At 48.6% G+C, this 27050-nt stretch overlaps 11 protein-coding genes across 11 annotated transcripts; 4 read left to right on the forward strand and 7 right to left on the reverse strand.

The window, feature by feature from the left end:
- Window positions 1-26: 26 nt before the first annotated feature.
- On the reverse strand, window positions 27-730 carry AFUA_5G06080 (SWI5/SAE3 family protein; the record flags this gene model as incomplete). Its single annotated transcript, XM_077804763.1, has 3 exons — window positions 421-730; window positions 254-339; window positions 27-186 (listed from the first exon to the last, which is right to left on the reverse strand). The coding sequence occupies exons 1-3, from the start codon at window positions 529-531 to the stop codon at window positions 27-29; spliced, it is 357 nt and encodes a 118-aa protein (XP_077660901.1). The 5' UTR covers window positions 532-730.
- A 154-nt stretch (window positions 731-884) lies between these two features.
- AFUA_5G06090 (Ytp1 family protein) lies at window positions 885-2799 on the forward strand (the record flags this gene model as incomplete). Its single annotated transcript, XM_748930.2, has 5 exons — window positions 885-1131; window positions 1220-1297; window positions 1381-2223; window positions 2298-2427; window positions 2495-2799. Exons 1-5 carry the CDS (start codon window positions 1012-1014, stop codon window positions 2797-2799), a joined length of 1476 nt encoding a protein of 491 aa, XP_754023.2. The 5' UTR covers window positions 885-1011.
- Window positions 2800-3314: 515 nt separating this feature from the next.
- Window positions 3315-5224, reverse strand: AFUA_5G06100 (E1 ubiquitin-activating protein AOS1; the record flags this gene model as incomplete). The annotated part of the gene is made up of 4 exons (XM_077804764.1): window positions 4651-5224; window positions 4526-4583; window positions 4290-4461; window positions 3315-4226 (listed from the first exon to the last, which is right to left on the reverse strand). Exons 1-4 carry the CDS (start codon window positions 4691-4693, stop codon window positions 3315-3317), a joined length of 1185 nt encoding a protein of 394 aa, XP_077660902.1. The 5' UTR covers window positions 4694-5224.
- Window positions 5225-5253: 29 nt separating this feature from the next.
- AFUA_5G06110 (uncharacterized protein) lies at window positions 5254-8009 on the forward strand. The gene is made up of 5 exons (XM_748928.2): window positions 5254-5483; window positions 5558-5561; window positions 5695-6584; window positions 6648-7301; window positions 7363-8009. The coding sequence occupies exons 2-5, from the start codon at window positions 5559-5561 to the stop codon at window positions 7484-7486; spliced, it is 1671 nt and encodes a 556-aa protein (XP_754021.2). The 5' UTR covers window positions 5254-5483; window position 5558; the 3' UTR covers window positions 7487-8009.
- A 24-nt stretch (window positions 8010-8033) lies between these two features.
- Window positions 8034-11978, reverse strand: AFUA_5G06120 (RFX family transcription factor). Its single transcript, XM_748927.2, has 4 exons — window positions 11564-11978; window positions 10697-11423; window positions 10315-10635; window positions 8034-10257 (listed from the first exon to the last, which is right to left on the reverse strand). The coding sequence occupies exons 1-4, from the start codon at window positions 11577-11579 to the stop codon at window positions 8652-8654; spliced, it is 2670 nt and encodes an 889-aa protein (XP_754020.2). The 5' UTR covers window positions 11580-11978; the 3' UTR covers window positions 8034-8651.
- A 727-nt stretch (window positions 11979-12705) lies between these two features.
- AFUA_5G06130 (succinate--CoA ligase (GDP-forming) subunit alpha) lies at window positions 12706-14579 on the reverse strand. Its single transcript, XM_748926.2, has 7 exons — window positions 14235-14579; window positions 14123-14151; window positions 13923-14049; window positions 13799-13861; window positions 13701-13726; window positions 13554-13636; window positions 12706-13478 (listed from the first exon to the last, which is right to left on the reverse strand). The coding sequence occupies exons 1-7, from the start codon at window positions 14399-14401 to the stop codon at window positions 12978-12980; spliced, it is 996 nt and encodes a 331-aa protein (XP_754019.1). The 5' UTR covers window positions 14402-14579; the 3' UTR covers window positions 12706-12977.
- A 268-nt stretch (window positions 14580-14847) lies between these two features.
- Window positions 14848-16572, forward strand: AFUA_5G06140 (Elongator subunit ELP3; the record flags this gene model as incomplete). The annotated part of the gene is made up of 1 exon (XM_748925.1): window positions 14848-16572. The coding sequence occupies one exon, from the start codon at window positions 14848-14850 to the stop codon at window positions 16570-16572; it is 1725 nt and encodes a 574-aa protein (XP_754018.1).
- A 580-nt stretch (window positions 16573-17152) lies between these two features.
- AFUA_5G06150 (uncharacterized protein) lies at window positions 17153-17748 on the reverse strand (the record flags this gene model as incomplete). The annotated part of the gene is made up of 2 exons (XM_748924.1): window positions 17153-17500; window positions 17617-17748. The coding sequence occupies 2 exons, from the start codon at window positions 17746-17748 to the stop codon at window positions 17153-17155; spliced, it is 480 nt and encodes a 159-aa protein (XP_754017.1).
- Window positions 17749-18086: 338 nt separating this feature from the next.
- AFUA_5G06160 (1-(5-phosphoribosyl)-5- ((5-phosphoribosylamino)methylideneamino)imidazole-4-carboxamide isomerase HIS6) lies at window positions 18087-19818 on the reverse strand. The gene is made up of 3 exons (XM_748923.2): window positions 19462-19818; window positions 19183-19369; window positions 18087-19126 (listed from the first exon to the last, which is right to left on the reverse strand). The coding sequence occupies exons 1-3, from the start codon at window positions 19759-19761 to the stop codon at window positions 18843-18845; spliced, it is 771 nt and encodes a 256-aa protein (XP_754016.1). The 5' UTR covers window positions 19762-19818; the 3' UTR covers window positions 18087-18842.
- A 43-nt stretch (window positions 19819-19861) lies between these two features.
- Window positions 19862-20913, forward strand: AFUA_5G06170 (uncharacterized protein; the record flags this gene model as incomplete). Its single annotated transcript, XM_748922.2, has 2 exons — window positions 19862-20307; window positions 20371-20913. The coding sequence occupies exons 1-2, from the start codon at window positions 19915-19917 to the stop codon at window positions 20911-20913; spliced, it is 936 nt and encodes a 311-aa protein (XP_754015.2). The 5' UTR covers window positions 19862-19914.
- Window positions 20914-21332: 419 nt separating this feature from the next.
- On the reverse strand, window positions 21333-23105 carry AFUA_5G06180 (transposase; the record flags this gene model as incomplete). The annotated part of the gene is made up of 3 exons (XM_077804765.1): window positions 21333-21507; window positions 21610-22231; window positions 22475-23105. The coding sequence occupies 3 exons, from the start codon at window positions 23103-23105 to the stop codon at window positions 21333-21335; spliced, it is 1428 nt and encodes a 475-aa protein (XP_077660903.1).
- Window positions 23106-27050: the final 3945 nt, after the last annotated feature.

Raw genomic sequence — 27050 nt, forward strand, 5'->3', positions numbered from 1 at the left:
TAAAGCGTCACGAGACAAGGGAAGCGTCAATCTCGATCCCCCACCCCAAACTCCCTCTGCACATCAACCTGTCGCACCCCCCGCGCGTCTGCTATGAGACCCATCAGACCCTGTCCGATGTCCTTGATCTCATTGTACTCGTGGAGCAGACGGATATGGCGTTTCACTGTAGTTGAGGGATCATGTCTTTGGAAATGTCAGTATTAGATCTCACTTCTAGACATAACCAACATGAGCGAGAAAGGGAATGTACTTCAACTTCGCTTTGATCTCTGCGACTTGAGCTTCGAGTTGAGCGGTTTGCGAGTGGAGGTCCGAGATGGAGGCCTGTAGTGCTTTCTGTTTGTTATCAGCTTCTGCTGGGACTCGTTCTGCTCGTCACATGTCAAATCAAAACTAAATAAATAAAAGAATGCATACGATCTTTTTGTCCCGTTTGGTCTGCTGTTCGGAGGTTAGATGCGCGAGGTCTAGTATATCGCTGTTTTCGGTGGTTTGCTGCATGGGGCTATTCGTCCCTGGAGAGGCCATGGGAAGAGCAAAGCAGGAAATCTACCATAGTATTGCTTCTCAGGGAATGGTTAGTTGACAAGAAGATATTTGCCGATGCGATGTTTTTAGAGAGAAATGAGATGCTGTTGTTTGTTCGGCAGAGGCTTTACTATATAGAACGAACAGCAAGATCTTCACTACCTTGCAACAGCACAGCAGCATCATTATGTACTACGATAATTCTGGTAGAATATTTTCTGATCAAGAATCCATTCCTCTAGTTAACACCACCAAAGCTCTCAAACATATAGAACTAAAGTAAACAACCATCACCGGCCAATCCGAATACTCCGAATTCCTGGCCGAATCGGGCATTCGTAATCGTCCCCGTCTTATCCGCGCCTCTTGAAGGCTCCACCAGGACGGAGTACATCATCTTTTGTCCATCGACCCTCTGCTCTCTTTTTTCTCTTCTTCCCTCAACTCCCTTTCAACCTCTTCTCGAGCTTGGTGAAGAAGATGATGGGTATGTTGGACCTACGAGGGGCGCTTGTTGCCCTTCTCTTGGCATCGTCCGTCGTGGCTCATGGCGGCCACGAGAGTGTCCCAGAGGGTGCCGCCGTCTCCAAAGATCCTATTGTACGTGACGTGTCGTGTCGTCCGCACGCTGCTACTATTTTGCCCTGAGGAGTGTGAACAGAAGGACTAACATTGCCCTCCGGTGTAGGACTCGACATTATGGATTCATATGATCTTGATGGGATTTACCTTTGGCATCATCTTCCCTCTGGGAATGGTACTTGGGGTATGTTCATTGCCTTGGCCGTTGATAATGACCGGTCGCAGAAGATTGCACCGACGTTTGGACTGACGACTTGTTTTGCTTAGATTGTTCGTTCCCGGTGGCATGTCCCTCTTCAGATCGTCGGCACGGTTATCGCAGTCGTTGCATACTTCCTAGGCCACGCTCACAAGGGCCGTCAGTTCGGAAAGAACGTGCATGCCTCGTTCGCGAACCTGTTGATGCTTATGCTTGTGGTGCAAGTCGTTATCGGTCTTTATCTCAAGCTACATCTCTCCAAAGGATTCCATGGTCGGATCCGTCGGTTCTTCGTGGTGCTTCACGGCGTTCTCGGCAAGGCGATGCCGATTGTTAGCTGGACGCAGATGCTCTTCGGGGGTATCGCGGCGAATGGCTTCTGCCAGGGTGATCATCTCGGACAATGTCTGGCGCATTTCATCATGGGCAGTGCGTTCATTGCCTATGGTATCATGCTTACTATCCTGCTGCTCGTTGGTCAGTACTGGTTGCGCCGCACCGGCCGCAGTCAAGAGTTCTTCGACTCCCTGGTCATCGCGGCCTGGGGATGCGTCAACACCTTTACGGAGCATCGTTGGGGAGGACCATGGGTACACAATGATCTGCAGCATACCACTATGGGCATCGTCTGGTGGTGTGCAGGTCTTTTGGGTATTTGGATGAGCAGGAAGAGAAATGGCCGCCCCAAGCGGAATCTCATCCCCGCAATCGTCATTCTGCTGACCGGCTATGCGATGTCGGCTCATCCCCAGACGTTGATGATCAGCACCATGGTTCACACCATTTTTGGCTACACATTGATGGCTGCGGGTTTTACCAGAATCGTTGAGATTGCCTTTGTGCTGAAAGACAAAAATACTGTGAGTCTCGACGGCTCGGACCCTAGTAGCTTCCAATATCTGCCTCCTTTTGTAAGTTCATCTTGCATCTGTCTTCTTGAACCAGGCGATCGGGCGTAGTTTGGGCTGACAAGTCATTTTCACAGCTCCTGTACGCCTCTGGCTTCCTGTTCATGGGTGCAACAGAGGAGCAAATGCAGCTGCTCCACGATGCTGGAATCACCCATGTGTCCTATGTTCTGATCTTGTACAGCATTGCCTTCATTCTTTTCCTCTGTAAGTGGATTGTCTTTCTCCTTTGTCCCCTTTTAGGCTGCTGGTTCTTATTCTAACCTCAACGTAGTCGTCAATATCCTTCTACATATTTACGCTGTCCACGCATGGCCCAACTCCGCCAAGCCATCTGCCCATTCTCGATCTTCAAGCACCACAGACACGGTTCAGGACTCTACCTATATTAACGGCCACGCCCGCTCGGCGTCCGAGACTCAGCAGGTCCATGACGCCGAGGCGTTTGAGTTGCAGGGTCTTATCTCCGACGAAGAAGATGAGGACGTGCCCGGTAACCGAAACCACTCCATGGGTCCCAGAAAAGCGGAAGACGAAGAAAGCACCCCTTTGGTTGGAAAGGAGGCGTCGTCGGCCTGATTTGCCGGAAACTTGTTCCTTCGTCGCTTATCTTTGTGTGGGCTCGAAGGAGACAATCTAAGTTTTGAATCCACCAAAAGACCCTTATTTCATATTTTCCAAACTAGAGAATAACCTATCCCGCTCTGATGACTATGACGTGATTGAGATTCTTGGTTCTTGTTGGGAATGGCGTTGCTGGATTTGGTGCCTTGCTTTTCGTTACTTCCTGACTCTATCCGCGGTTTGTTATGCCTTGTATATATACCAGAAGGATGGAATGACTTTACAAGAATCATTAATCGGATAATTGAGAAGGCCAAATTTTTTTTTTTATTTTCATGTTAGCCTGTACTATGAAGACAACGCGGTTTATATTGAGATCGTGGTTCCAGACTCATTTTCACGAACCTATCGTACAAGTCATAAAAGTATCGAGATACGTGTGTGCGTAAAAGGACGAGGAGAGCAGCCTTGAGAGTGCGTGTGATCTTCCGACTCGCCGGTCAACTCGCAACCGGGACAATTGGGAAGTTTCAGGCATTTGTAGGTAGATTCGTAGGTAGAGGAGCAGCGACTGGTTCGCCGTTTATGGGAATTGCATTCACAACAGGAGGCATGGCCGAAAGAGCATTGTCCATCTCTGGTGGGAAGAAAGGATGCAAAGGGTAGATGGGTGCGACGGACTTGTCACCGTCGAATAGTAAGAGGTTCTGTAGTGGTTGCTCCCTTGCACTCAGTACATTGATCACGTCCTGTGCGAGGCTACCACCAACAAAGGCCGCCACCGGGCTCAGTTCGCTGCCAAGATTCTGTAAAAAGTTTCGTAAAAATTCCGACTCCAAAGTGCTGATGTCAAGCTTCAGCTCTTGGTGACGGTCACGAGCCAGCTTGGTGAACAATTCAAGATCTTGCCGGGAGAACGTAGGCAATCTACCTCCGGAAAGCTTCTGGAACTCCCACAATGCCCGAAGGCATGTCAGAAGTGGCGTGACCTGTCTCCGTCGTCTGGGCAGTCGAGTCAAGTCCTCAGGTAGAGGCGATGTGTTTGCTAGTATGAGGGGCGAGTAGATTTCCCGTTTGGTTACCATCTCAATGATTTTGTCATTTTCCTTCTTTGTGGTGATATTGATGATGCTTCTGGTGGGCGTCTCCTGGGTTGACGGCGAAACGTTCGATTTGGAACGTTCGATGACGAAGTCATGAGAAATGAGATCGGCGAACGCGAAGCCGTAGAATCCATGCAAACCGGCAGCATAGAATGGACGGTTGGAGATGCGGCATGCGGCATTGATTGTGGAGTAAGTTGGGAAGTCAAGCTCCGTGGCAATGGTAACATCGAATTGCGCGAAAAAGTCCGGTTGTTTCGTCTGAATATCTTCTGTGTCGATCCGAAGCTGAACTCTAGGATTCATCGCATGTATCGCCGGAGCCGCAGCTTGAGCACGCTGTCCTCATAATTAGCTCTTATGTTGCCTCGCTTGGAATTTCCAGCGATATTGACAGCATACATTCTGACCAACATGCTCCTCGGATATGAAAAATTGAGCTCCAAGGTCTTCTTCCTTGACAGTTTCATGATCGACTATAGTAAGGGTACCGATGCCTGCCAAAACAAGGTTCTTCGCGATTTCATTTGCCAATGCTTTGAACGTAATCAGAAGGATATTTGCGGACCGAATCCTGAAACGAAGGGTATTCAGAATCAGCTCCCAAACGCGCATGGCTGGGAATTCAAAGTACTCACTTCTCTTGGGCCTTGAACCCCCAAAGACGGATTTGACGATCATAGAGAGCAATCTCATCTGGTGATCATAGCATGTCAGACACACATAAACCGGGGCTCTCCGTCGTTGGGAAATATGCACCTACCAGCACTGATTGATTGGGCTGCGTTTTCTAGCGACGATGCCATGTTTGCTGTTAGGCGTTTCAAGGGTTACAAGAGCACCTAATGCTTTCCTTGAGCTGCTTTCCTAACCCAATGAATCCGATATCTTTGAGAATGATTGTGACAAAAAGAGATTCGCGCTCGGCGCTCGATATGTGGGGTCTGAAGAGAGCGGTTCTTGAGGTAACGGATTGCGCAAGGGACAGTCAACCTGTCACCTGCAATATAACTGATTTTTAGCCAAAGTGACGCCGATCTCTTGTCCTTGAGAGATGAATGAAGGCCGGGGCTGTAGATAGAAAGTAGTGCTCGCTGCTCAGTCACCAGGCAGAGAGAAAATCAGGGGGAGGGTGGAAGAGCAAGGGGGAAGCGTCCAGTGACTTGAATGCCATTCACATGTAGATAACCGGCAAAGCTATTCAGGAGCTGTTGAATTTAGAGAAGACAATGACGGCATTCAGAGTGAGTGTTTAGATGTGGAATGCCCGTTCCTTATCCTGGAATCACGTGCCGCACATCATTGCCGATAAGTTATCGCATTTCACTAAAGCGTCATTTCCCGCTGTTATCAATAACACTAAGCTTTCTCCTCCTCCTCCCCCTCCTCCACATCATCTGAGCTCTGGCTAATGGTCTGCTTGTAACTCAAAGCTTTGATAACTTTCTTTGTTCCATTTCTCAGTCGTTTTATCTGTCCTCTTTATATTCCAGAGTTCAAGCTTCTGGTCAGGTCATTCCTCTTTTGGCAGGTCTTGTCTTGCTCAATAAGCATCTCGGTATCTCTCTGTGCCTCTTACATCCTTCAATCATACTGGTATAGTACATACCCGCCTCTTGAGCGGTTCGACGCGACTTGTCACGCCAGCTGACGGCATATTAATTTCATAGAATGGTGCGTGGGTAACTCAAAAGCATTTCTGCATCCTACATTCACCTCCTTGGTCGATCCTATCGAGCCTCGAAAGATATTTCATGGAGGCCTGTTCCTGACATCTTAAGTTGACTGTTATATATTTGCACTGTAGTCGGGGAACTACGATTACCCTCCTGCCTCTCGCCGTGTCCCTCGTGCGAGTCGTACTTCCGACAGATCTCAGCCACATACTGAAAATCGCTTACAACATCTGAGGGAGTTATTGAGCTCTGAGCGTCATCGGGATAGTTCAGCGACTACCCGCGCTTTGGAAATACTCAACCAGGAGATAGAGGAATATCGTTCCAGTCGAGCCCGCAACTGGACCAGCTTTGAGCAAGCTAGAGAAGCTGTAGATCGTCAGATCCAACTTCTGCAGGCAGCCACACCTCACAGGGGGGAACAGCACAGGGGGGAACAGACACACGGTGCTGATCACACAGGCCACCCACGGCTAGTGACGCAGAGGTCCTCAATTGCCGATGCCGCAAGATTGAATCCCAGCACAGTTCCTTCCAATTCCATACGATCAACTAGTGACGGCAGACCTCCCAGACGTCGGCCCATGCGGACTCGACACCAAGAAGGACGAAACAGAGCTCCCGTGGCACGATCCCTTCTTGACGAGCTCGTACCTCTCGATGAAACAATATCTGCGATGCCTCTAGAACCAGGCACCGACTTGCAGGGGGACAGTCGGAGGGCCAAACGCAGAAAGCTCGAGTCAGATGATAAAAGAGAAGGGCCCCAAGCTTTCCGCTATGGCCATTATGGCCAAGTAGTACCTGGCGCTCTCAAAATGGAAATCAAAATGTGCGACGGCGGGACATACGATGATTCTGACGGCGAGAATTCGTGGCCAGAGAACATCTTGCGCAATGATTCGGCTGTCTACTGCACAAAGTCAGATCGATGCAATCTTATTCTAAAACACCGGGGAGACGCCCCTTTTTGCTTGAGCAAGATTGACATCAAGGCTCCAAAATCTGGATACAATGCTCCGTATGTCCCATCTCGAGCAGTCACTCTTGCATTTTGTCTCGTATTCACTAACCGTTCTTATAGAGTCCAGGAAGGAATGGTATTTGTGTCTATGGCGTACGATGATGTCTTGGCTCGTACCGCCGCGTTCAAGGTTCTTAGGCCGTCCCCTCGTCGTTCTAATCGGAGCAGGCGTACTGGTCTGCAGCCTTCCGAGGAATATTTGAACGCATTCCGGACGCCCCTCCAGACTTTGGAAAGAGCCGTATTTGGAAATACGGATTCTCCTTCGGATTCTGATAGTGACATCAGAACTATAGCAGGCCCCGATGCCCCCGATCCCATGGCTGAGTTTCAGGTAACGACTGAATATGATGGTGCCTCTGATAATGATGATGGCTGTGATATGGACGATGAGGACGATGCGGATGATGTTGACGGCTCCGAAAGCGATGAGAGTGAGACTGAAAGAGGGATTGTTTCTGACGAGGCTACCTTTTACCGGAGACGTGATGAAATGCTGCAGCGTATAGAGGCCGTGGAATGGTCGTACGAGATGGAACAGCGCGGGCTCGAAAGGCGGCGTCGGATCCCCAATCGTGCCGAACTTGCTGCATCATCCGCGCCCCCCGAATCTCGACCTCTAGGCCCATCATCTCCGCCCGTGTTAAAGCCACATGCTCGCTTCTCCATAGAGCGAGCAAAGAGCATGGTCAGCATTAAGTTTGATCCACCGGCGTATGTATCCCGAAATCCTGTTGAATCCCATCACTCAAAGTTCGCTGACCATCCTCAATAGTTCTGGCAGATACATCTTGATCAAGCTCTGGAACCCCCGCAACGATGGTAATATCGATATTCGGAGTATCATTACATATGGCTTTGCTGGTCCTCGATTCTTTCCCGCTGGAGAATTTAGGTAAACGTCGCGTCAGGACAATGCGGTAGCCCAGCTTAACAAGCAGCATTTCATGCATCACTTCGAAGTGTTCTCTCCATCCACTCTTCCTCCCTACAACATAATCTCCTTTCAGTGAGCCAAAGAGTCATTAATTGTTCGTGTAAGCACACTTTGTCATTCCATTCTACTATAAGCGATAGAGGTCTGCAATTCGTGGCTTGGGATGGCGTATACGTTACGGTCTAAGTTGCTTTCGTGCCTCTCTATGTATTCCATTATTTCGCAAACTGTATGGGTCTACAGACGATGACCATGAAAGGAGCAAAGTCAAAATTCAAAAGATATGTAACGTTTGATTTCATGATACTCCACGGTGCTTCCATAAAACGAAGTGCAAAGCCCAAGCGCCGCAAATCCACCATACAGTTCGATTCAATCATTCTGATCTCATGCCAAGTCGAGCGTCTCTCCTTCGCAGCAGAGGGACTAGACGCCATGCAGAACCCGTGTTGGGCAGAAAGCCTTGCAAGGGTACGACTGTTCCCCGAGGGAAATGTAAAGATCAATTTGCCGCGATGACAGGTGACATGGCTCATCCGTGACAGGGAGCAGTCCTAAATCAATGCCGAATAGCTGACATCGCGCATAATCCTCGGAACGAACTAGCGGAGACTACTCGACCGACCTCAGTCACTGGAGCAATGCAAAGCCCGTCGACAAGTGGTATTTCGATGCAAGGGGCAGCGCGAACCCGGGATATCGCCCAAAGCAGAATATTAGAAAGAGCGGTATAGGAAGAAGTGGATGCTGTAAACAAAGGCCAAGACCGTCAAAAAGCTATGAATTATCCCGGCAGACAAAGTTGACCGTAATCCTATGTACATCAACAACGGTCTCGTGTTTCCCAATCGGAAGGCAAAAGAGAAAAGGCTGAAAGAAGAAGCGAAATCCAACACGCTATTAATGTGAGTATGAATGTCAACTGAATGACCACAGTGGTCCAGACCAATGTCTGTCGAATCGATGCTCGTTTCATCCCTCGTGCAAAGATCGTCCAACGCCGAACCTTATACGTGAACGTAAATAGTCAACCAAAAGATGCACCTCAAATCCGAATTCAACTCCGTAAAAAATGAGCCGTGTGTCCAAAAGTAAAAGCGTAAAATGCAGCAAATATGCATGAGCATCTAGATGACGACAACATCTCCTTCAGCGTCTGCTGGGTCAGAAGCCATCATATCACCATATTTGCCCACGGACATGAGCATTGAATCATCATCAAGGTCAATAGCACTATCGTCATTATTGGGAGCGTGAAAGTTGGCAATGTTGTCAGAGATGCTAGGTGGCTTTTCTGTCTCCACCAAAGCTTGATTTGGGTCTGCGTCTGACGGCGGTCGACTGAGCGATGTCCGGGTTTGGGGACTCACATCCGCGGATGAAGGCCTTGCAGTGGACCTTGACCGGTCATTAGCCTGCTGCGCATCAGAGGCGCTAAAAGAGTCATTCTTCCCAGCAGATTGACCGCTGGATTGTTTCAGCAGAAAACTGGGCGAACCGGGCTGGTTAGAGCCATAACTCATGTTTTGCAAGCTGCTCGGTGTGAAACGCATAAAACCATTCTTTTCGGCCTGCCATAACATCATCTCGTGAAAGAAAACTTTCGTCATCCACCAGGCGCTGAAGCTTTGCGCACCGCCAAGGGTTAATCGGCGGAGAATGCAATCCCATAAGGCATCGACCTTTTCAATGATGCATTGCGTGCGGTGGTGGGGAAATGCGGAGGGTAGGTTTAGTATAAATGATATCCACTTATCCGGAAAATTGTACTCCTCACCGGCGGACGCCTCGACGGGATATTTATGAGCCGCGCGGTCCGCTTCCGTGTCTGGCCTCGTAAAGAACGGGTGGGAGGCAGAGGGGTTCATGTCGTCCACAGGAGTTAGCAGAGCTCGTACGTCATGTTTCAGTATCTGCTCTGCCGCCCGCTCCGCACATGTGGGAATGTTCGCTCGTGAGATCATCTCCTTTGGATCAACAAGAGTTTTAAAATCGAACCACATCTGGTTCCTATTGTCAGGATGGCACAGCCATGCAGCGGCCGCATTGGCTGATTGGTTTACATCAAGCATGTGCCTGAGCAGATTGCAGAAAATATGGGCCGGTATTAACCTTGCCAGGGTGACATGTGCAGGTTGCGCTTTGAATGTCTCACCAATATGAGCAGTCAGCCGTTGCGATATCGAGCTAAAAGCGTCCAGGACAAGTTTAGGAACGACCTGCGTGGTGAGAGGTGCCACGAATGCAATCATCTTCTGGTACATGAGCCAATCACACTCCTTGATCCATGGAGCGAGGTTTGGGTGTATCAGCAACTTCTGTACTGGAACCGTCAAGGTTCCATGAAAAGCAGAGAAATAGCGAAGGAGGTTCCGCTCCTTGCAGTAGCGGAAGCTATCAATTACAGAGATACAATGGGAGCGGTAAAGGGCTGCAAGAGCCGCAGCCACCTTAGTATCCGTATTGCCGGGAAGATAGCCCCGTATATCAGGGAGTTGGAATGAGTCGTTGTCCACAGACGTGCCCTCGGCGGACGGTAGGTGGAGCATCTGATGAATCATTTTCCCGGAATGGTTTCCGACGTTCTCGAGGGTAATGCTATGGTCACCATTGAAACTAGTCGTGTCTTGGCAGCTACACCCTGCGCTCGAGGAACTCGTTGAGAACCTAGGTGTAAATGACGCAGTTGGTGAAGGAAACACTGCGGTATCTGTTGGCGGCGGTGGTAGAATACTGGAACAACATGTAAGCTTTCATCTTCCTGGGCTATCAAGTATGTATTTGACAAACCTCTTCTGCATGGTTCCGTCAAATTTGTTTTCTATGGTTCCACCAATTTGGCCATTGGTAATCGACGAGACCTGCGGATTCAACGGCGGCGGCTTCTGCTGTTTTTCCTCGATGACTGTTAAATCCACATAGTGGTACTTGGATTCTCCACGAACACCAAGGCGTCTCGTTTGCACATTCGGAAATATAATGCGCACGAGTTTACCAAAAGAAGCTGGATTCAAGACTGAGACACGCTCGGTGCCACATTTCTCTGCATAGCAACAGTAAACACGGTCTCGCCGGACGGAACCGCTGCTCTTCCGGCAATTCTCTTTCAACCTAAGCATCCATAAGTACCAGATTTCCTGCCGATAACAATGAGAAACGCGCGTCCGCTTACCAGATCATGGCAAAGACCTGCTTAACTTTCTCGGCCTTGCCCCCAGCCCCTTCATGTTTCAGAACCTCTGCCGCCATTTGCTTGAGGGAATAGCCTTCGTACTGACGGAGCAACTTTCGCAATTCATTGTCGTTCGCTAGGGATGAATTGGAACCTTTCTTCTTCTTTGCACCAGTCTCCGAGTTCTCATTGTCGTCCAGCACATGCTCTGGCAAGTGATTTTCAATATTATTATCGTAAATCGCTTGATACTGAGGGATCGGCATGGCAGGCAAACCGTGATGCGATAGGCCTGAGGGTATGGAATGGTGGGAGAGGCTATGCCCGTGCATCGTATGGCTCGGGAATTCCTCTGCCCTAGGGAGCACTGAATTATGAGGGTCTTGGAGTGTCGGATCGAGCGAGGTGCCATTCACGGGATGCGAGATCTGCTGGCCAAACCGGATAATGATATCTTCGGGGTTACTCGCGAAGACATTGTGACCAGCGGCAGATTGGGAGGGCATAAATTGGGAAAACCCATCGGTGATCTGCTGGTCCTGTGTTTGTTGAGTGGTGCTGGAATGGATACTGGCAGTTGATCCTCTGGACCTTGGCCGCCGGCTGTTTCGTGAAATTACAGCTTCTGACCGTGCTCGCATAGGATCAGCCGTGCCTGGCCGACTATGCGGTCCTGCTAACTGTGTAGTTTGCGATGCGACACTCGAGCATTGAGATGCAGCTCGCCCTGTTTGTTTTGACTACGGATTAGCAACACTCGACGGAAAGCGGAGGCTAAAAGAGATAGGCTAGTGGCAGGGCAGTAACGAGAGATCAGATGGAAAGTAGAGGCCTCGGAGCACCGAAAGAGACGCAGGACCAGCTTACCCATCTCATGAGCCATAGTGGAGGGTCTGCTATACACTACCCGACTAGGTGGTTGTGTTTCGTTAGTTGCTGGGTGCGAGTAGGTTGGTAACCACGGGCAATGCTGTCTGTTTTGATGATCGGGTCTACAGCCACCTTAAAACTCAATCACTCAAACTCACACCACAGAAGACCGATGGAGAAAAGAGTCTGGAGTGTTAGCTTCGTGATTTCGAAGATGAGTTCGTCAAGACATAAAATCAGGTCGTTATGGCAGTCGCAAACACGCTATCGAAGGCTCATAGTGGCCGTGGTTGCTGTCTGGCCATAGGTTTTGTGTGCAAAGGTGGAATAAACAGAGGCGGCGGTTCCTCAAGCAACGGTCACGTGCGCATTAGCTAAGGCTCATTCCTCGGGCAGATCTCCCAAACAAAACATTGGAATGGAATCTCAAAGTGGTGATCACCGATATTTATCTCCTCATCTATCAGAGGAATAGTAAATGGGCTGTGAATGAGTTGACTGGCTAGCAGTGAGACAAATTCAGATCCCTGGGGATGATGCTGGCACTTACTAGCTGTGCCCTTGTAACAGCAAAGTGTTTGAAGGATAGGACACAATATTCTCTTGACATTATTTCCTCAATGACAAGGAATGATCGGACATAATCAATATTTCAAGGTACTTGGAATGACAATATATAGGACCAATAGTTTACCGTCTGATGAGTCCAGATCGAATGTCTCACTGTTCTGAGAGACAAGGATTATACACCTTTCAATCGAACATGCTCCTATTTCTTATCGATTTAACTGTGTAGATACAAATGGAACCAAGCGGTGTCGAATATTCATATAGTCTTATCACTGATCCATTTATGGTTAAACTTGAGTGTTCGAGGTCATCGAATGAACATATTTCGGCCAAGGCGAGCCAGGGACAAGATATACAATTAGAAAAAAACAAATGCATCCACTTTCACCCGTCTCAGTCCTCGAGCGAGACATCCCACGTTCCAATTGATATACATACCTGATGCCCTGTGGCTTTCAAATGGGACTGATTTCTCATAGAGTGACTTTGGAGGTGATGATCTACCGCAAAGACAGTTGCAGTGACGAGACTGACGTAGCCAGAGAGATAATATAATCTGGGACTTTACAAAGGGATTAACAACGATGGAATTTACATATCGAAGTTAATTACTTCCTATCATCTCTAAACAACGAGAAAGGGGGGGAAAAAAAGGTACATTTGGCCAAGGAAACCACGGACAAAAGAAGAGGCCATCGGGGGGGGGGGTAATAATAGGTATGAGGAGTATAAGATACCCTAATGCACAGTCACGCACCACCTTGCAATCCAACATTAACAGGCCCAAACCAAGCCACACTGCCTGAGGGACAAATGGAGAACTCTTTCATCGGGAGTCTATCTAGACCAGATCCCGCTTGACGAATTCAGCGAGCAGAGTCTTACCAAGATGAGCAGGGCTTCTCTCCACAGTGACACCGGCGCTCTCGAGGGCCGCAATCTTGGAGTCAGCACCACCCTTACCACCGCTGACGATAGCACCGGCGTGACCCATACGACGACCGGGAGGAGCGCTAATGCCAGCGATGAAACCAACAGCGGGTTTGTTGTGCTTGTTGTTGGCCTTGAAGAACTCGGCAGCATCCTCCTCGGCGCTGCCACCAATCTCACCAATCAAGATGATACCGTCTGTCTCCTCATCCTCGAGGAAGATCTTCAGGCAGTCAATGAAGTTGGTACCGGAGAAGGGGTCACCACCGATACCAACGACGAGGGACTGGCCGAGACCGGCCTGGGTGGTCTGGTTGACAGCCTCGTATGTCAGGGTTCCGGACCGAGACACAATACCGACACGACCACGCTTGTGGATGAATCCAGGCATGATACCAATCTTACATTGGCCCTACGATGTAGAAAGGAGGATATCAACACGCCGTACGGCCTTAGAAAAACCAAATTCAGATGCGACTGAACTTACAGGAGCGATGATACCGGGGCAATTGGGTCCAACCAGACGGGTCTTGTTCTGAGTCTTCAAGATATCCGTGATGCGAACCATGTCTGTTGATTCCGAGTCAGTTTTTGCGTCGAAAGAAGCCATATTGCGCGGAGAGAAAAGACTTACCGTGCTGAGGAATACCCTCCGTAATGCTGCGAAATGCGGAAAATCGGCGTCAGCGATGCTAATTTAGGGGGTTTCCTTGAAATGAAAGCACAACTCACCAAACAACCAAGGGAACCTCGGCCGCGATAGCCTCCTCAATACCCGCAGCGGCGAGAGGAGGACTGGATATATCAGTATCAGTAAGTCCGACAACGACGGAAACGGGAAATTGTGATTCCATACGGGACGAAGATAGCAGAGGCAGTGGCACCAGTTTCCTTCACAGCCTCGCTGACATTTGCGAAAACAGGTCTATCAAGGTGCATCGTACCAGCCTTCTTGGGGTTGGTACCACCGACAACCTTGGTTCCTGGGAATTGTAAGCTTCTGAACTCCTGTCGTACACCGATACAACCAAGATCAAGGGGTTAATCGTGATGTACCGTAGGCAATGGCTTGTTCGGCGTGGAAACTGTTCGTAGCCGGAAAAAAAAAGCAACGTCAGCATCTTTGTATGGGTTTGGAATGGGAAGGCAAGATATCGCCGCAACTTACGTTCCCTGCTTTCCGGTGAAACCCTGGAAGATAACCTTGGTATCTGCATTAATGCGCAGGTTGTTCACAGTCTCAGAGTAGATCGAGCTACCCTGGCTGTAAGCTCGTCGCTGCACAGCAGCGGCATTCCGTAGGGCAGAGAGGGTACTACGGCGAAAAGCCTGCATAGCTGCCTATGGGATGCAAAGGATAGAAAACTAGACGAGAGAGTGCACCGGTAAGTGTGCTAGAAAAGAACTGAAGATCTGGGGAAGCTTTGCAGAATATATCAAAATGACATGGGACACTTCAGTAGGAAAACCCGCTGGGATGGGTTTGGGGTTTGGACTTTTCGGGACAAAGCTTTAAGCGGATCCGATTTGTCGCGGCGGTCGGTTGCTCCCTCGGCGATCCTTTTTTTCCCATCTCCCTCCTATCAATTTAATACGTGATCACATAGAAATATTGCCGATAACAAACCTGCCCCTCCGTCCACCAGTATCGTGGCTATTCCTTCATCCTAGCTTAGCTAGCAGGGAAGATTATTATTGGACTTTATAGTACCCGTTCAACTCTTGCATTGTGATTTTGAAGGATTTACTTTGATCTGCGATCGTCGCAGTAAACTTTCACAATGGCGACCCTTACCATGACAATGCCGCCACCATCCAAACCCAAGAACGGCAACGAGAAACTCCCGCCAGAAAATGAACGTTATATGCGAGCTTGCTCTGATATCGCAAATGTGCTCATTCAGGAGTATGAAGCGCAGAGGGATTCAACCAAACCTAGGAAAGATATCAATCTCAACAAGCTGCGCGGCCAAATCGCGAAGAAGCATCGCCTGGCTACGCAACCTCCCTTGACGGCTATCATCGCTGCTGTGCCGGAACAATACAAGAAATATATCTTACCCAAGCTCATCGCGAAGCCCATTCGGACGTCGTCGGGGATTGCCGTTGTTGCCGTGATGAGCAAACCTCACCGTTGTCCGCATATTGCCTACACCGGTAACATTTGTGTTTACTGCCCTGGCGGACCCGATTCGGATTTTGAGTATTCGACACAATCATATACTGGCTACGAGCCGACATCGATGCGCGCGATCCGAGCACGGTACGATCCGTTTGAACAAGCGAGAGGTCGGGTTGATCAGATCAAGTCACTCGGCCATAGTGTGGACAAGGTGGAATATATTGTCATGGGTGGCACATTTATGTCTCTTCCGCCGGATTATAGAGAATCCTTCATCGCTCAGCTTCACAATGCGCTGAGTGGGTACCAGACGGACAATGTTGACGAGGCTGTTCAGGCCGGCGAAATGAGCAATATAAAATGCGTGGGTATTACGATCGAGACGCGGCCGGATTACTGTCTGGATACTCATCTGAGTGATATGCTTCGATATGGGTGCACGCGATTGGAAATCGGTGTCCAAAGTTTGTATGAAGATGTTGCGCGGGATACGAATCGAGGCCATACTGTCGCTGCAGTGGCAGAGACATTCAAGCTCGCCAAGGACGCTGGGTTTAAAGTCGTTAGTCACATGATGCCAGATCTACCGAATGTCGGCATGGAACGGGATCTTTTCCAGTTTCAGGAATATTTTGAAAACCCAGCCTTCCGTACGGACGGTCTGAAGATTTATCCGACACTGGTCATTCGGGGTACAGGTCTGTATGAGCTTTGGAGAACGGGTCGCTACAAGAACTACACTCCCAACGCGCTGGTAGATCTTGTCGCTCGAATCCTTGCGCTCGTACCGCCGTGGACGCGTATCTACCGGGTGCAGCGAGATATTCCCATGCCCCTGGTCACTTCCGGCGTGGAGAATGGTAACCTTCGAGAACTGGCTTTGGCACGCATGAAAGACTTTGGTACAACATGTCGTGATGTGCGCACTCGCGAAGTTGGTATTAACGAAGTAAAAAACAAAATCCGCCCCTCGCAAGTGGAGCTCATCCGCCGAGACTATACTGCCAACGGTGGTTGGGAAACATTCCTCGCCTATGAAGATCCTAAGCAGGATATTCTCATCGGCTTACTGCGCCTGCGAAAGTGCAGCGCGACTCACACTTTCCGTCCGGAATTCACGGGCCAGCAGACGAGTATTGTGCGAGAGCTCCACGTATATGGCTCTGCGGTACCGCTCCACGGCCGCGATCCGCGGAAGTTCCAGCACCGAGGATTTGGAACCTTGCTAATGGAGGAGGCCGAGCGGATCGCTCGAGAAGAACACGGAAGTCGAAAGATCAGTGTCATCTCGGGAGTCGGTGTCCGCAGCTACTATGCTCGTCTTGGGTACACACTTGACGGTCCTTACATGTCCAAGATGCTCGATCCAATTGAAGACGAATAATTCTAACTCGGATAAGCACGAGAACGTCTTGTCTTTGTTTGATGTCGAAAACTGATATGTTAATGGTTTCTAAAAGTTGAGCTCTCAAAACGTCCGGTTCTGCCGAGAGTACATGGCATCATTGGGTGTTTTCAGGCGTTTCTTGCATCATGGTGTTAGTGGTTCGATGCATTACAATCTCGATCCCGGTATATGTCTTAACCCCTGCGTTTCACATTGGGTGTAAATATGTTGAGAGTCCTTTTGTTCATCCCAGTTTCCAAGACTTTGAAATGATAGAATTGGATACTGTTTTGTGCAAGGCTCAGTCTGCTATTTTGTATTTGTCCCTGTGACAAGAAAAAAAAATAGATTTGAAGCAGCTCTATGTCAAACACAACGACACAATATGTACTCCAGACAAAACACGGTAAAGAAAGTGCTCTAAAATTGTCAAAGACAGATACCGTTGAAGCAAGAACACCGTACCTGAGTAAAGCAATCATGGACATCACAATCGCCGGTACGGAGGCTCAGCAGATAATGTAATCGTCATCTGATCGGCAGCCGTCGTGAGCCGAATCGGAAGAGATACACACATTCATGAGTGTCCCCGGATGCACTTGACATATCCGTTTGTCTCGTAAGACGGACATAAGTCAAATGGCGAGTTCCATGTTTTCTTGCGAGGAATATATAAGAAATTGTCTAGCTTAGCGATATAGCACCTCCCCGGCGGCTTCTCGTGTGCAAGTAAGCCTGGAAGGCACAGAAAACGAAGAAGCACTACCGACGACAATGTGTCAGCACATCTACTCCATACTAGACGCGCAGGATGGTGGTGCGATAGACTTACAGCGTATATGACCACCGCAGTGAAAATCGAAGCCGCAACTGCACCGCCATCTTCGGGGTCGTTTTCCGACCCGACGAATCCATGGTGTTCGCTCTGAACACGCCATTAGCAGGCCATCATAATAATCCAGTGTTCTCTGTGATCGGAGCCAAAGGGGACTGAGATAGCATATATGGTTGTTGAGCGGAGGCGTGAGGCAGCAGACGAACCTTGTATAACGATCCGAGGACGGACAGAATGACAATTGCGAAGGCGGAGATGACCACGCTGTATCGGACGTATTTGTTAGTATTGTAATTCTGTTCTGGGAGTGGGACAATGACCTTACCAGGACCAGGCATTTAGCACCGATACAACGGGCTTCATTTTGACGTTGTCGTGACCAGAGGTGCGATAAGTGATTGATAGACGTCAAAGCACTGCGGTTTAGCTGAGAGATCGACTTATCCTCACAACGATCGGCAATCGGTCTGTAAGAGAAAATGGAGGTGAGATTTTAAATATGGAGTTGATTGCGAATTATCGGCTACGCCCATGAGAGCTCGAATTATAGAGACGGAGGAGCATTTGATGTTTGTACGGAGTACTCTGTCTGGTCTGCCGCTTGCACCAGAGGGGAGGCGGAGAGCTCAGGTAGCATTGATCCACCTAGCCGCATTTGGCATGAGGTCCAATGAGCGTCTACTACTCGTCATTTTCCGTCATTCAGTAGCGAAAGCATCAACATCATTTCTATCTTCAAGAATGACTCCATTAGACTGGAATAAGATGCTGGATTCTTCAATTGAGGGGACGGCAATGTACATGTTGGATTTAACATTCTCATGATCTCTTTGAGGCAGACTCGGAACTCCATGTGCTCTGACAAAGGGAGATTTGGAGGCGCTCGTGTAAGGAACATCAGTCAGATGCAAGAAGATTACAGAAAAATGGTCGTTTGTAGAACTTGATCAAAGGATTTATTGTTTGTCACCGTTGGCCGCATTTTCAGTTGACCCCCAGCTACTACTAGAGCCTGCCGTGGCAGAGAGTGAATTGAGCTTTAGGATTCTTATTCATGAGGCCACCCAAAGCTTCTACCAAGTAGTAAGAAGCCGGCATTGAACGCCTACCCCAGGCTGATCATCCGAAGAAGGAAAATGAAAAGAAAGACATAGGAGCTCATTATCCGGATGCGAAAGAACACGGGGAATCCGAAGTCCAGGTGCAAATGGCGGATAGCAAAAGACAGCTTGGATTTCGTCCATTCTCTTCATCCTCTGGCTGATGATTCGACGCACTTACAGTTATTGAGAGGCACCACTTGCTTCATATTGAACAACAGTGTTAGCTCTTAAAACACATTATCGTACGAGTGACCTCCTCATGGAGCTTTCCAACTAGAGGTTTGCACTACTTGTGTATATGCCAGTGAGAGTTTCTGTATGATACATAATCAATGCTGTTCATTCCACCGCACACACTCATTGAACGTTACACCCAAGCCACCAAAGATATCCAAAGCACTACCAATAGTCAAATCGACCTTTCCGTTACTGCTCACATGGACCCTTTCAAGATCCTGCAGACTTCGGGCCCCACCAGCGTATGTGACAGGTATTGAGCACCATTCGGCCAGCTTCGCTACAAGCTCTTCGTCAATACCTTGCTGTAGCCCTTCCACATCTGCAGCATGAATGAGGAACTCGGAGCAATACGGCTCAAGCATTGAGATTGATTCTGGGCTAGGGTTAGCTTCGGTGCAGTGAGAAGCACAAAATTGAACTGAAGTATACCCTGGTTAATCTCCATTTCCGTGATAGTCTGCCAGCGGTTCATGGCCACGAACCATGTGTTGTCCTTCCTGCGGCAGCTGAGATCCAAGACCAGCTTGGATTTGTCACCTCCCAGAGCCGTGAGAACGGATTGCAATCGCTCAAGAGAGAACTTTCCTTCCGGGAAAAGGAAGGAGGTAATTATAACCTACATAGAGACGAGTTACTTATTCATTGTACTAAGCGAGAGCACAGATGGCTCGACCATATACAGCCAGCCGGAGTGAGAAGAAAACCTACCTTGTCTGCACCCTGGTCAATCCAATACCGAGCATTCTTGTCATTTATTCCCCCTGCAACCTGCAGCCCCCCCGGCCACGTACGGAGCGCTTCTTTTGCTGCTTCATCGTTGCCAGGTCCGAGCATCACAACGTGACCACCGCGCAGCTCATGCTTCCGATATAATTCTGCATAGTGACTGGCGGGGAGCTTTGATACGTAATTCGTTTTTAGGTCCGAGTCTCTATCGCTCAGGGTGCCCCCTACAATCTGCTTCACTTGACCCGAATGAAGGTCAATACAAGGCCGAAACTTGGTCATCTTGTCAACTTCAATCTGTTCCCACAAAAGGTTTCTGGCAATAATGGTAACACCCCACAGTCGTCTTTGGTAGGACGAGGGGCTGTGCTTATCTTATCACACGTGACCAGAAGATGTCCGCAAAAAATGAAGTGGTAAAGGAGCTTCAGGGTGATGACCCAGATGCCACTTACACTACGCTTGCACCACACAGATCAATTCAAAATGATCGGAAAACGAAAAAGAGATACAGCTGTTGTGTCAAGATCTTCCAAGACAGAAGACGAAGACCAGACCCCTACTGTCCCAGACACCTCTTTAGCTCATGACCTGTTCCGGAAATTCTTCGAGGCTCAATTTGAGCCCTTAGAGTTGCCTGGTGGACAGATCAGTCGTGAGCAAGAGTCGCAAGAAGATGGGCAGGGTTACAGTGATGGATCGGAGCCTGAGTCGGAATGGGATGGTGTGTCTGAGGAGGAAGGCAACCGAGTTGAGGTTGTCGAGTACCAGGACAAAATCACGAAGGAGAAGGAAATACTGGACAAAAAAGCCCGGAAAGCTTTTATGGTATGTTTTCTAGATGGGAGTTAGAATAATACATGGTTATACTAAGCTCTACGAACCTATCAGACCGCAAAGCCACCTACATTGTCTACAGAGTCGACAACCACAAAACCTGCTTCCAAAAAGGCCAAGAACAAAAAGGAGGAAGACGACGACGATGATATGGATGCGGAACACCTGAAGAATGATCTTGCCTTGCAACGATTGCTCAAGGAGTCTCACCTTTTAGACTCCGCATCGGAACTTGCGCCAACCGGCAAAAACCGCCTGAAAGCTCTAGACCTGAGGATGCAGTCTCTCGGGGCCAAAACATCGCTTTATCAGCAGAATATGCCTTCATCGCTCCGTAGGGGGATCAAAGCTAAGGCACTGATGAAGGAGGAGAAGCGACGACGTGAAGCTAAGGAGAATGGAATCATTCTCGAGAGGCCGACGCCCAAATCGAAAGTCACTAAGGGGCGGCGAGAACGTGGCATCGCAGGCCCTGGCATCGGAAAGCTCTCAGGTGGAACTTTGAATTTGAGCAAGCGAGACATTGCCGTGGTTCAAAGCGCTCGCCGCTCAAGGAGAGGAGGCAGAGGAAAATCGAAGACAAGGGGACGGCACTAAGCTGAGACTCCCCAAGGTGTTGGCACCCGTGTCGCCTAGGTTCGTTAACTCTCGAGGGTCTCTTGCAATCTGGCGATTGACATGGCATCGTTCGAGGTCGCGAAAGAGGAGGTTCAATCGTGGGCTGCCATTGCTATCCTGGGAAGGCGCTGGATGACTCTCGGCCTAATTGCGAATTTCTCGGTTTATTTCTTACAGCTATCGTCGCTACTGGCGGAGCTATTGATTACTAGCATAACCATTATCTCGAGACGTCATCTTTGAGGCGCATTAGCTTGCGAAGCCATTCCACCGCCTTGAAGCAGTCGTTTCGGTATATCCGTGACTAGCCCACCCACACCGCTTCCCGCTGTGGGTGAGCTACACCGTAATCACCAATTTCACCGTAATCACCAATTTTCGATATTTTGAAGCTATTCTCAACACATTGGCTGACTATCTAAGAAAAAAACATCACTATTTTCATCTGCTGCCCCTGCTGATCCATTTGATACCAGATTCTCTTGTGTAGGTGCTGGTGGTGGGGGTTTACCATGCACTTTCTCCCACTGCCTTTGTAAACGCCTCTCTTGTGCAGCAGCATCTTTGGCCTTCCTTAAAGCAATTGATCGATTCGCATCACGTACTTTTAGTATACCATCCTGACTGAGTGGCTTAACATGTCGCTTAGTGTGTTGGCGCCGTAGGGGGGCTTACGCAGCCCTGATTGGATTGATTGTTTCATTCGCTATAGCCAGATGCTCAGCAGCAATTTGATTATATTCAAATATCCGTTCAAGATTCCGCTGTAGCTTTGGTGTAAGCAGATCTTTATGCTTAGATAGCTTTGCCTGATTCTTCTTAAGGGCCTGAATCGTCCTTAGAGGGGTGATATCCACACTAGATGAGGAGATAGGTGGTGGAGAGGGTGTCCCTCTAAGGCATGCATCAAGATCAGGCGCGTAGACATCTGGAATTTGTTCCCATGCCTGGATAGCAAGATTGTCGACTATCTTACTACCATCAACAGGCCAGATACCACGATCTTTGAAGGCCTCACGGATAATTCGTTGGTTAAAGGCTTTCTCCCGTACAGGTCCAATCACCTGTAAGAATTCTGACTTCCCTACTGGCTCACCAGCCCAGTAAGATAGCTCATTATTTATACGTCGGAAGTGTTGCTTATAGCTCAAGAATGGCTTGCCATCCAGTGGCTGGCAAAGGTGTGTTGTATGAGGAAGGAATCCAAAGGGAATAACCCCATTATCTTCGCATGTCTGTAAGAAATCAACAGTAAGATGGGAGCCATGACCATCAAATATAAGTATTCGTTTCTCTCCTCTCTTTGTACGCTCATTTGTTGCCTTGATAAAGCTTTGAAGCCATTAATGGGCTAGTTCATCTGATATCCAGCCATTGGCTTGCGTAGCTATCGTTGTATTTAGTGGTAGGGCCTCGCTCTCGTTAAACCAACATTCCATGAAGATCCCGTTGCCTTTAGGAAGCAAGAAAGGTCAGAAAAGAATGGTCTAAAAGAGTAGGAGCTTGCCTTTAAAGATAAACCATAGATCCATCTGCTAACCATCTGCAGCAATACATTCAATAGTTGTTATATTCTCACCCTTCTCAGATTCAGCAAGATCAAGGCAAGAACCTTTTAATCCAATCACATTCCTTGCCTTGCCTTCGCCAGGTCGGAAGCCACATTCATCAAAGTTGTATACCAATCGTGGTGGTGTATCTTTAACTACATTGGCAAGCTGATTATACCAATTCGCTAGTAAACCAGCATCCTCAGCCTTGATACACTTTAATTCCTTCGTCTTTTGCTTTACAGGGCCCAGATTGAGGTGTTCTGGGAGTCGTTTTTCAAAGCGATATGCCCATACCCTACTAACCTGTCTAGCTTCACCAGCGTGTTGAAGTGACTGATTTGCAAACTCTTCTAGTAGCTTAGGTGTCACTGGCATGTTATGATCTCGCATCCAGACTATCCACTGTATTAAGGCTTCCTCCTGGTACCCATCAAGTGCTTTATTCACTGGTTTCCGAGCTGTACGAGCCTGTCTGCCCTTTTTGATGCAATCACGTAGTGTTGAATAAGGAACGCCATATTCACGCGCAATCTTGGAGATATTCGGTTTATTTTGGGCCTGAGCGGCTTCGCAGGCCTTAAGGAGGTCAGATTCATTAAATTTAATAGATTTAGGCATGTTGGGTGGTGGGAATAGCTTCGAAAGGTCAAAATATCGAAAATTGGTGATTACGGTGTAGCTCACCCACAGCGGGAAGCGGTGTGGGTGGGCTAGTCACGGATACAACAGAGGAGCGACGCCTGAAATTGATATCACTCACCGTATCGTCGGTTAATTCGGGTGCCTCTACTCTGGGACTAATAAACCTTATTCTCCAGGCTTCTTCTAGGAAATATTTGTCGAAGCACGTTCTAACATCTCAGTGGAAGTTTTGCGACTTGTTCGGGGGGAAAAAGTGGTCCGAATTTGTGCACTGTTCCAGATATGGTGAAACCTCCGCCTTCCGAGTCGCGATAGGACTGAAACGCCCCTGAAATTCGGGAACCCTGTCGTTCACTTGTTTGGGATTAGCTTGTGGGGCCATCATATTTGGCTTGCTGGTTGCTACAAAGCGCGAACTTTTACGCGGCAGAAGTACTCCATAAGACTCTGGCAAGGCAATCAGGAGACCCCTCCACCCAGACGAGGTTTCAGATCGGCCGAGGAAACTCCAGCCCAGCTGCTGAGACTTCTTTTTTAGTCTTGACTTACTGCATTATGATGACAAACATGACATTGGTACTCCGTATTTTCGCCCCGAGTTCCACCGCCACGAAGTATCTTGACTCGAGGTTCGAGTCCAAGGATGACCTAGATAGTGTACGAAGTAAAGTTACATGGTCTCTTGCGACTTTGCGAGCTACCAGGACGGGTATGACTGGTATTGCCACCGCAATGCTCCAAAACCGAGAAAAGACTGGATCCTCCCCAGTTCTGGCTATGTCTGTGCCCTCGTTCGCCAATCGCCAGCAAGTACTAAATCTAGACCACTTAATTGAGTGACGTCTTGATATCTCGAGGTATTCCATCGCCAGAAAGCCCGTGTTTCTGACTCTACGACTCGTGCGAGACATGCTCATAGTGCCGTAAATGCAGATATCAACGGAGAACCGTTAGCCCAAGCACTCCGGCTGTCTCCCTCTAGTCCGACTAAATAATGGGTTGAGCTCTCCACACAGAAGATGAAGTGCCTCGTCTCATGTAGCTAGCTAACGATCTAACGCAAGTCGGAGGTGTAGAGGAACATGCCTTCAAGCCTTCTTGCCGTCAATGCACACAAGATGCCCAGATGTAGTCATTGCGAGTCATTGCGAGCCCCATCCCGATTGCCACCATGTAACCATGTCTACCGTAGTGTGAATACCATGATGCCATAGTATTCATATGCAATCCTTTACTGGGGTACATGTAGAACGAACCCACGCAGTCTCTACCAAATCTGACCGTCGAGTGTTTACGGATTAACGGATTTGACAATGTATGTTTTAGTGGCTGTGACTGCTCCAACGGCACTCTTCCGGTGCCTGTTTCAAAATCTGCAATAGACTCTTCTCGGCTCGTCGCACCCCAAGGCGCTGCCAAAAAGCGCAGTCAGTGGTCACCAGCAGACCCGCGAATCAGTCATCCAGTGGCATGAACACGAATCAAGATATCTAGATCTATCTTTAGTGCCGATGACTCCATTGAGAACTGTAGGAGTTTAATGGCATCCCATTGCTAGATAGGGAAACGATCGATCGATGGTCCATCGAGGCCATTGTTGGTTATGTTGACTCGCAGAAGGTGGAGAATTGGCCTATTTTTTTGTTCTGGATACGGCCTTTGTTTCTACCTGGAAGGCTGAGAGTGATCCCAGTGGATGCAGATAGTGGCACGGAGCTGAAGTGTTTATCGCTTCCTAGTTACTAACATGCTTCGGAGGAGGAGCAGGTTTCCTAACACGTGAGGGGGGAAACAGAACATATATGGCTAATTCTGAGAGTACTGATCCAAAATTAAGTTGAGAACCCTGCTCATAATACTGAAGATGTTAGCTACCTAGCTAGCTCAGTGAAAGTGGCAGAGTCAACCACCCAGTATACGTAATCACGACAGGTAGTGCTCGATACCTTGCTTGGCATTCCATGGATGGGTTATGGATACGCCAAGCATCATGATGTCGCGGTGTAAGACATTGTGGTTGATCTAGGAGACAGCGCAAACTTAATCTCTTCCATTCTGGCATCCAGAATTTTGTTGCTTGAGCCTGTGGAGGGGCTATTCGGTCTGTCTCTAACAGCCTCATACCTCCTCATTGTTGGAGTGGGTCCATGAGCACAGGAAGCGATCAATGCAAAAGCCTGCTGACTTGCTATGGCACCCCTTAGTTTCCAAACGTTTCTTTTCTAGCTTTGACGGCCGTCGCAACTTACTTGGAAGATGTGTGGTTGACGGAGCGACACTCCTAAGAAGAGAGTTTCTCGGATGTTTATCAGGATCCGAATTAGTCGATCAACCGAGGAGGATCTCCTGAGTCCGCAAGCGTTGACTGTGTGAGGGGAAACTTGGACAGCAGTGTACTCACGGCGATCACTATCGATTTGGTGCGCATTCCCTCCATGAATAATCGGGAAGGACGGGCTGAGAAGATTTCAGGAGGCGGGAAACTATTGATGATAATCGATATCATGATGCTATGCAGGTTCCGTCTAACCGAGAGATTGATATGTTTCCCCGCAAGTTCTTACCAGTTCTACAATGCAATAAGGAAGACTAAGTATCACTAAAGTAAGGCACGCTGATTCTGACCTGGTATGAGCCCTCTGGGCTAAGGTCCGAGGACGCAACCATCCATGCATACAGAATTGTTAATTGTTTAACCTGAGGGTGAAGGATTCAAGATTCCAGACTTGAATTTGGGGGGCCAATCGAGATAAACAGTTAAGCACTTCTTGCACTCTCCCTGCGCTTCTCAGGTCATTACAGAGTCCCCTACAGTGTACGGAGTAATACAAGCGGCCCGTAAGAGCTTAGTGTTCGGCGATTTCGTGATATTTGGAGCCTCGAACTCTCTTGTTCTCTTCCCAGCCGTCCGATTTTTTGGCTCTCGGGGAATTTTGCCGTCAGCATTGACACGGGTAGTCGAGTCCACAGTGCGCCCTAGCTAGGCAGCCTAGGTTACCTGGTTACCCTACTGGTACCGACATACTACAGAGTAGTTACAACATCATCATCGTCGTTCTTGCTTAAGGTTCTGGAACCTTTTCTAGCTATTTCAGAGCGGGTGATCAGACTGCACATGCTGAGTTAAGTTACTTGGGACATTACGAGAACGAGACCTATAGTCAAAACTTTGTTCACAGATACAACGGCCCCAAATGCCGCATCAGAAGTTGCCTTTTTGTTGTGGAAGATTCTGGGCAGCCTCTGCGAACAATGATCATCACCTTGCTTGAAGCTCGTGGACATGACTACTCACTAGTAAGTACAAGTGCGTCTCCAATTCTCCGGGTTAGGACTATGCGTCGGAGAACTCCTATGCAGATACTAGTATAGTAAGTAGTAACTACTCGTAGATACTACCTACGAAAGAAGTGCTAAACTGGAACGCTGGGAATTGTGAAATAGGATTTCTTTCAACCTAGGCTGAATTTCCTGATACGGAAACATTTAGGGCGTACCACGCTTGTTTCCCTTTACCTCTGGTGGATCTCAGCTGATAGGAAAAGCCTCTGGAATCAACTTCCAAGTTCCCCAAGACTTTAAGACTACAACAAATTTGACTACGTATGTATGTATGCACGGAGTAGTTCAGGCTTTCTCTAGCCAACTAACAATTTAGGCGACTGACCTTTGAGCCGTGGAGAAACCTCTCGGATTCTGTCCAAAAAAGGCAGATATCAGAATCGGAGAACTACTGGCCTTGCACGTTCCCTTGAAGTACTCCATGCTACTCGACTCGGCGTTTGGGCCAGTTCCTGCCCATGCTGTCGAAACCTGGCTGAAAAAAGTTTACTGACTGTCTCGAGTCATGGCCGCTTCGTTAGCCCTGCCTACTATGCAGATCTCCCCTGAAGCATTCCAATCGCAACCTCCTTAGAACCT

The sequence above is a fragment of the Aspergillus fumigatus genome, chromosome 5 (genome assembly GCF_000002655.1).
Source record: "Aspergillus fumigatus Af293 chromosome 5, whole genome shotgun sequence".
Lineage (NCBI taxonomy): Eukaryota > Fungi > Ascomycota > Eurotiomycetes > Eurotiales > Aspergillaceae > Aspergillus > Aspergillus fumigatus.

What these genes read in the sequence shown, in the direction of transcription:
- AFUA_5G06110 (XM_748928.2), top strand. An exon ending in AAATCTGGATACAATGCTCC is followed by an intron (nt 6,585 to 6,647) that starts GTATGTCCCATC and finishes CCGTTCTTATAG; the next exon opens with AGTCCAGGAAGGAATGGTAT. An exon ending in ATTAAGTTTGATCCACCGGC is followed by an intron (nt 7,302 to 7,362) that starts GTATGTATCCCG and finishes CATCCTCAATAG; the next exon opens with TTCTGGCAGATACATCTTGA.
- AFUA_5G06120 (XM_748927.2), bottom strand. An exon ending in CAGGTCTTTGCCATGATCTG is followed by an intron (nt 10,636 to 10,696) that starts GTAAGCGGACGC and finishes ATGGATGCTTAG; the next exon opens with GTTGAAAGAGAATTGCCGGA. An exon ending in GACGGAACCATGCAGAAGAG is followed by an intron (nt 10,258 to 10,314) that starts GTTTGTCAAATA and finishes ATGTTGTTCCAG; the next exon opens with TATTCTACCACCGCCGCCAA.
- AFUA_5G06130 (XM_748926.2), bottom strand. Translation starts at nt 14,401, where the DNA reads ATGCAGGCTTTTCGCCGTAGTACCCTCTCTGCCCTACGGAATGCCGCT. An exon ending in TTCACCGGAAAGCAGGGAAC is followed by an intron (nt 14,152 to 14,234) that starts GTAAGTTGCGGC and finishes GGCTACGAACAG; the next exon opens with TTTCCACGCCGAACAAGCCA. An exon ending in GCCTCTGCTATCTTCGTCCC is followed by an intron (nt 13,862 to 13,922) that starts GTATGGAATCAC and finishes TGATATATCCAG; the next exon opens with TCCTCCTCTCGCCGCTGCGG.
- AFUA_5G06160 (XM_748923.2), bottom strand. Translation starts at nt 19,761, where the DNA reads ATGACCAAGTTTCGGCCTTGTATTGACCTTCATTCGGGTCAAGTGAAG. An exon ending in TTGACCAGGGTGCAGACAAG is followed by an intron (nt 19,370 to 19,461) that starts GTAGGTTTTCTT and finishes GTCTCTATGTAG; the next exon opens with GTTATAATTACCTCCTTCCT. An exon ending in GGAAATGGAGATTAACCAGG is followed by an intron (nt 19,127 to 19,182) that starts GTATACTTCAGT and finishes ACCCTAGCCCAG; the next exon opens with AATCAATCTCAATGCTTGAG.